The sequence below is a fragment of the Mesitornis unicolor genome, unplaced genomic scaffold (genome assembly GCF_000695765.1).
Source record: "Mesitornis unicolor isolate BGI_N332 unplaced genomic scaffold, ASM69576v1 scaffold25521, whole genome shotgun sequence".
Taxonomy (NCBI): domain Eukaryota; kingdom Metazoa; phylum Chordata; class Aves; order Mesitornithiformes; family Mesitornithidae; genus Mesitornis; species Mesitornis unicolor.
In genome coordinates, this window is record NW_010162230.1 from 27342 (window position 1) to 34315 (window position 6974).

The 6974-nt window shown below is 50.6% G+C and overlaps 1 protein-coding gene across 1 annotated transcript in view; it reads left to right on the forward strand.

Moving 5' to 3' along the window:
• The window catches only part of LAT2 (linker for activation of T cells family, member 2), a gene marked incomplete at its 3' end in the record, with an annotated part of 8335 nt that extends 4470 nt beyond the window's left edge, over positions 1-3865 (forward strand). The window contains exons 5-9 of the mRNA XM_010193565.1: positions 437-479; positions 604-659; positions 1993-2058; positions 2856-2918; positions 3778-3865. Of these exons, the coding sequence (XP_010191867.1) occupies positions 437-479; positions 604-659; positions 1993-2058; positions 2856-2918; positions 3778-3865 (316 nt within the window). The remainder of the gene's footprint in view (positions 1-436; positions 480-603; positions 660-1992; positions 2059-2855; positions 2919-3777) is intronic.
• Between the last annotated feature and the right edge of the window lie 3109 nt (positions 3866-6974).

The following is a 6974-nucleotide window of genomic DNA, read 5'->3' on the forward strand; positions in this document are numbered from 1 at the left end:
AGCTGGTGAGGCTCTGGCTTCATTAATTTAACAATTGCTTTATAAGACTGATCTGATTAATGGTTAGAGTGGAGGGAGACAGGATGCTCCTGAGCCCCCCACTCTCTCCCATGGCAGCATGAGCTGGTGCTTACCCTAAGAGGATTATTGGCATGCAGGGCTGTGCTCTCCTCTCCCACACTGGGGAGGACATTCCCCATCTCCCTGCCAGCTGGCATGATCTGTCCATCAGAAGTGGTGAGCCCTGATTTTCTCAGGACCTGGGGACTGCATCCCTCTGCTCCAGGCTCCCAGTTCTGCTTGTGGATGGGGCTTCATGGCCGTTCTGGGGTGTCCTGGCTGCTGGGGACATCAGCTTGGGGAATTTGGCTGGCTGGGCTTTGGGACAGTGGTTTGAGTTTATGGTGTGCTGATGGCAAACCCTTTGTGCTTGCAGAGAACTGCCTGCGAGGGGATGGGGATGGGGATGCTACCTACGTGTAAGTAGCTGGTTGTGCCTGCTGGCGTGATCAAGCAGAGCCGTACTGGTCCCAGTACGCTCCTGGCTCTCTTGTAGGTCAATCTGGGGAGCCCAAAGAGCTAACCCAGCTGCTCTTCCTGCAGGGAGCCCATATCTCTGGATTTCTACAACCGTGCCCGGTTCTTCATACCACCCAGCGGTAAGGTCTCCACGTAAGCAAGATGGGTTTCTTCTCCAGCCGCCTGCCTGGCTGTCCCAGGACTTGCCTAGGTCTGTCTGTTATTGCCATAGAGTCTGAATTAAGCGTGGGGCCAGGACATGCATTCATTAGGAGGTGTAGCAGATCCATAGGGCGTGAGGGATGCCCCAGGCCCCACCAGTCCATCCGGTGGCTGGATGGCACAAATGCATCCACAGCTCCATTTGCACAAAACACTTGGTCCTTACTCTGTTTCTTCTCTGGGCAGCCTCAAATTATCCATTGCTGTAGGAGTATTTGGAGTAATGAGGCCATTTTCCTGTTCATAGCTTGGTCTGGTTTGGGTGAGCAGAGCCTGCAGCCACTCAGGGTCCTGCCCAGACACGCAGGGAAAGGGCAGGTCCTCATCCAGAAAGTTTTTGCCAGAGGAACACCTTCAGATATTTTGTGTGCTTGGTTTATAGGCTAGCGAAGGAAGGTGGGGTGAAATACACCACTCCATTCAGATGCAGCTTTTCAAGGCAAATACACGTCTGTGAGATGTTTTCACCTCCCTGGGTACTCAGCACTTACTTCTCTGTGCCAACTCAGATATCAATCAATTTTTATCTAAAATTAATTTCAGAACAAGAATCCCATTTTTAATTTAAAGAGACTAGAAGGAGAAAAAAAAACACTTAAAAAAAAGAATAAAATATCTTGTTTATAAAAAAAACCCCCACCTTATTTAAGGAAAAATGGGGCGGTAAAGGGAGAAAGGGAAATCTGAACGTATTAACATGATTTTTTAAAAATCTCTTACTAGTTTTAGTGCTTTTTCAGTGGCTGAGGACGAGCTAGAGGCAGTGTCAACGCGCAGCTGTTGGGGAGCTGCCCTGAGCAGCATGCCTGGCGAACACCCTGCACTCCTGCCTGGGGTGGTTTGGGCAGTGGAGCCCTCGCCCATGCAGGGGCTGCCTGTCCTGGCTGCGAGCAGCTGACTGCTGGGCTTTGCATTGAAGGGCCGCGGGGTGGGTGACGGCGGTTCTTTTGGTGCCTGCAGACTTCTCCAGCCATGGCCACACCACTGGGTGTCAGTGGCGCTGTCAGCATTGGTGGAGGCAGGTGTTGAGGTTAGCAGTAGGGACTCATGTGGTTCAGCTGCTCGCAGGCTCATCCAGAGAGCTGAAATATAACCAGCAACAGAACAAAGAGCTTGGGGTTTTAAAAAATTATTTTCTTTAGCTAATGTCCATTTTACTGTGGGTTACAGCCCTGTCCTACAGGTGCTGAAGGACCTTCCCAGCTCACCTACCTTTCCTTAAGCCCTTTTAATCTCTCTTCACTCCACCAGAGAAAGAGGAGGATTCCCATTCCTATGAAAATGTCATCATTGGAGTGTCTCACGGCTCCGATCCAGGTAGGCACGTTGCTGCTGTGGTTTGTGCTTGTTGAACAAAGTTATCTGGAAGTGCAGAGAGGGACAGCAACCTGCTCAGCCAAGGGGAAAAAAAACCTCATTCACAAGCTCAGCTCTGTGCTGTCAGAGCCAGGGTGCAGGGGCTGCCGCAGGCACGGGATAGACCAGGAGTGTTGCCCCTTTCTGCAGGGAAATGCATGCGGTAGTACCCCCAAAGTGAGCCCTTTGACACGGAGGTTTCTGCAGCAATTCCAGAGCTTTGGGGCCTGCGTTGCTTCTCTAGGTTTTCAGTGGTTTTAGACAAGATTGATCATGGGTCTAACCCGAGCTTAGGTTTCTCATCACATACAGCCCAAGAAGGCTGCAGCCAGTGAGCCGCTGGAGGATGACGCTGGGCCACAATGTTTGCTTAAGGGCTTCCAGCTTCTGTCCTGGGATGTTGCAATCAAAATAGGAAGTCGAGTTGGTTTCCGTAGCGAATTAACACAATGCTTTCTGCACTGCTAAAGCCTGCCCTGCTCCTGCCCGGCTTTGTACGGGGTGATGAGAGGTGGCAGGAGCAGCAGGGACCAGTCTGATCCCCATCCGTGCCTGCAGATATCCAGGCATGTGGTCAGGACTGGAAAAGCAATGAGGCAGCATCAGCAGATCTGCAGCAGGATGGCAACCACCCAGCGGGAAACACAGCCATTGCACAGGGCAGCCAGAGTGCAGTGGTAGGAGGGGGTTTCACAAAGGTGCATTTTTAGTCCACTCGCTGTTCTGCATCTTCCTGTCCAAACTCTTCTTCGTCACAGATGACACTGCAGACTATGAGAACAGCGTGGCAATAGACGTATGGAAACTCCAGCAAGCGGAAGGTAAGTTCATAGCGATTGTGTACTATTTAGGGATGGGGCCTGTGGTCATGCTAGACCAGGATGACTACTCAAGGCAACAACTCATCGCCCCCATCTCAAGTTGTTTGGTTTTTTCCTCCCACAATTGTCTGTGATAAACACCTATGATATGCCAATTGCTACTCACACTTGTAACTGAATGCTGCTGTGATGGGACAGGGTGTTTCTAGTATTCGAAAGGCCATCACGGAGGTGGCTGTCTGTAAACCCTGACCATGGGACACTACAGAAGAATGTCACTCCTCATGACTTATATCCTCCTATGTTTTGAAGTTGCCCCAGTGCAAGGTCAGCCTTGTAATTCCCTCCAACAAAGAAATGCACGGCACGCACACCCAGTGGGTCAGCCTGCGACTCTTCTGCCATCATCAAGGGTGCATATTTATTAAGCTAACCTTTAAACAGCAGTTTATTCTAATGTGTGGCTTCCTGTGAAGCGTAGGGAGTAGTCTGGCCTGGGAGATAGTGGTGAATGTATACATATATACTGAAGAGCTTTCTGCCTCTGCTGTGGAAAGTGCCTAAGCAAACTGTTTCTTGTTATCCTGTTTGCAAACTTTCTAGATTAAATCTAAGTCTGTCTCTTTTGGCTCTGAAAGGCTGTCTACGCTTGCTGCTTGCAAAGTGCTTGCAAATTTTCTGCGACCATTTTGAAGTCAAGAAGACCTTGACACTGTCATCTGAGGTTTCTTAGCCCAGGGGCAAAAACGTGTCAGCGCTGGAGGCTAAATATCAGCAGGACGTGCAGCGTGTCTATCGTGTGCATGTGGTTTTTAGCTCGGCGCACTTACTGACCAGTGCTCCCCATCCTCACTCGCAGTGCTGCAGCCAGCCAGCCTGGATGATGACGAGCCAGACTACGTCAACACGGCCCCTGTATCAGGTCCTGCCACTCTGTCAAAGCAAAGGTAAAAAGAGCAAATGGCTGATGTATTTATTTAGGGGTGGGAAGACTGTGTCTGTGCTGAAGAGAGCTCAGCTGGAGCCTTGCCCTTGCTGGCAGGGCCAGTCGGTGCCCCGCAGCCCACACAGGCAGTGCCGGGAGCAGGCGCACCGCGCTCTGTGCCATGCCATGCCATGCCACGTCTCTGGCTGGTGCCAAGCTGACCAATGCAGACCATGGAAACAGAGTTGTAAAGTCCGTGTCCCAGACCCAGCGCTGGCCTCTTCCAACAGGAACTTAAAACCACTTCAAAGCAGCTTTGGGCGGCACTGCTACGTGCCGCAGGCAGGACCCCCCAAAACCCATCTGGTCTGTGCAGCTTGGAGACTGAGCAGTGCAAGGGATTCCCTGGGCTCAGCCCAGACCTGCCTGCTCTGCTGCAACCGCATATCCTGATGATAAAGAATCACTGGAGGCAGCTAAAGTAAAAACCATCTTCAGGGAGTTGCGGGAAGTACACAACACTGAAGGAGGGGATGACACAACCCAGTGTCTGTAAACACATTGTTATGTGTGGAAGAAAAGCAGCCTCAGCTATACACAGTGCAGGGACAGGTTCTGCATGAGCTGTTGTGGCTCAAAATGGGCTCTTGGAGGCTTTGCAGAGAGCTCACAGCAAATGCTGGCTTAGTTCTCAGCAGAGGAGTGTATGTAGATTGCTGGGAAAAGGAAAGAGGAAAATAAACCACTGCAGTGCTAATGTGTAGATCTGAGGTGTCTTCATGTGCTGGTTAGAGCATATAGTGCTGGTCACCCTGCTCCAGATTGGACTAGGACTTCAGCTGGGAGAGGGACTTGGACCAGTATCACTCTCCAAGTCAGGATTTTACTCTCTGAGCACCCGCAGAGACCCAGTGGGATTATCCTTATGCCCCATGCTGGCAGCTCCAATCACAGGGTTTTACATTCCCCAAGCTGTGGGCACCAGCGGTGGGCAGACTCCCAAAATCAGATGTTTCTGGAGCCATGCGAAGTATTTAAGATTTGTCCTGGCCATGCAAGGCACAGTTGCCCTGTTCTCCATGTTACAGCAGTTGCTTTGAACTTCAGCAGCCCATCCCAGCAGAGCTAGATCTGACAAAGGCCATGCTGGAGCGGAAGCTGCACCAAAGGCAGGTTGTGCTTTTTGATTTCAGTGTGTGTCACATGTGGCATGCATGTCACTGCCCAACATCATACGCGTGTGGTCTGCTTGGCAGCAAATACAGCTCAGCCTGGTGAATGCCTCTTCCCCTGCCCATGGACACCCACAGCTCCTCGCGGTCCAACTTTTATAAGCAATTCTGCATGTATTGCTCTTCCACAGAGAAATTTTGAGGAGGAGGGGATTACATTTTTGCATTAGTCACAGCATGTCCTGGCTTTTTGCTCTGATAGTGGCTCTATGGCACTAGGCACACCGGAGTGCTCGGCTTGTAACAGGGAGGGTGCCCCCCACATTCAGAGCTGTGAGAGGAACAATCAGGGCTGATAGATGCCCAAAACATTTAGCAAAGCCTCTAGAGTAACACTAGAAAACCCCTGTGACCAACTAACAAATGCCAGAAGTTGTTTTCCACCAAGAGAGAATTCAGGAATGGGATCCTGGCTCCTCTGTCCGGGAGCATGGCTGGGGCTTCTGTTCAAATGTGGACATTTTGCAGTGTACCTCACTGCTTGTCAACTTGTCAACTAAGAAGTTGAAAGCAGGGATTAAAAGTCAGAGGACTCACTATTTCTTTTTCCCCTCTTTTTTCAAGTATTCTGCGTAAAGTCTGAAGAAGTCCTTCGCTGAGCTGTCAGAGCACACTCAGCAAGCATGCACACCAGGAAAAGGGGAGCCTTTGATCCCTTGGTGAAATCTCTTCTCCAGATTGTGCTCAACTTCACATAGCAGGGGTGCCGCTGAAAGGAAAAAATGCTCTGCTCGAAGTCCAACTGCAAAACTGCAACTGGACAAAGCACTCTGCCTGGCAGTGACCACAGACAAGCCAAGACCTCCTTTCCCTTTCCGTCTCATTTCCCTGCATGTTTACTGGAGGGAAGATGGCCAGTATGTGCAATGTTTTCTCCTGTAAACCATGAAATTAATCTTTAAATTGCTGAGCAGTAATGCAGCCAGCTACTTAATGGATGACTCATGCACGATGGTATTAAGACACAGGGATTACATTCTGATTTAGTTCCTGTGCTCTCCTACAGAAGTGGTTTCCTACAAGAGAGGAACTGGCAAGTTAGAGGTTGCTGCCACAACAGCATTGGTGCTGTGGAGCTAAAGGAATACCAACCTGTTCACAAAAAGACAAAAATATTAAATCCCTGCCTTATCCACAGCTTGTTATTACACAGAATCACAGGATATTAGGAGTTGGAAGGGACCTCAAAAGCTCATCCAGTCCAACCCCCCTCCCACAGCAGGATCACCAGACCAGGTCACACAGGAACAAGTTCAGGCGGGTTTTGAATGTCTGCAGAGAAGGAGACTCCACAACCTCTCTGGGCAGCCTGGTCAGTGCTCTGTCACCCTCACAGTAAATAAATTTTTCCTTATGTTCACATGGAACCTCCTGTGCTCCAGCTTGAACCCATTGCCCCTTGTCCTACCACAGAGCAGAGCCTGGCTCCTTTCTCCTGACACTCACCCTTTAAATATTTATAAACATGAATGAGGTCTCCCCTCAGTCTCCTCTGCTCCAAGCTAAAGAGCCCCAGCTCCCTCAGCTGCTCCTCAGCAGGAGATGCTCCACTCCCTTGATCATCTTTGTGGCCCTACGCTGGACTCTCTCCAGCAGTTCCCTGTCCTTCTTGAACTGAGAGGTCCAGAACTGGACGCAATATTCCAGACGCAGTCTCACCAGGGCAGAGCAGAGGGGGAGGAGAACCTCTCTGACCTACAACCACCCCCCTCCTGATACACCCCAGGATGGCATTGGCCTTCTTGGCCACAAGGGCACAGTGCTGGCTCATGGTCATCCTGCTGGCCACCAGGACTCTCAGGTCCCTTTCCCCTGTGGTGCTCCCCAACAGATCAGTTCCCAACCTACACTGATACATGGTGTTGTTTTTTCCCACATGCAAGACCCTACACTTGCCCT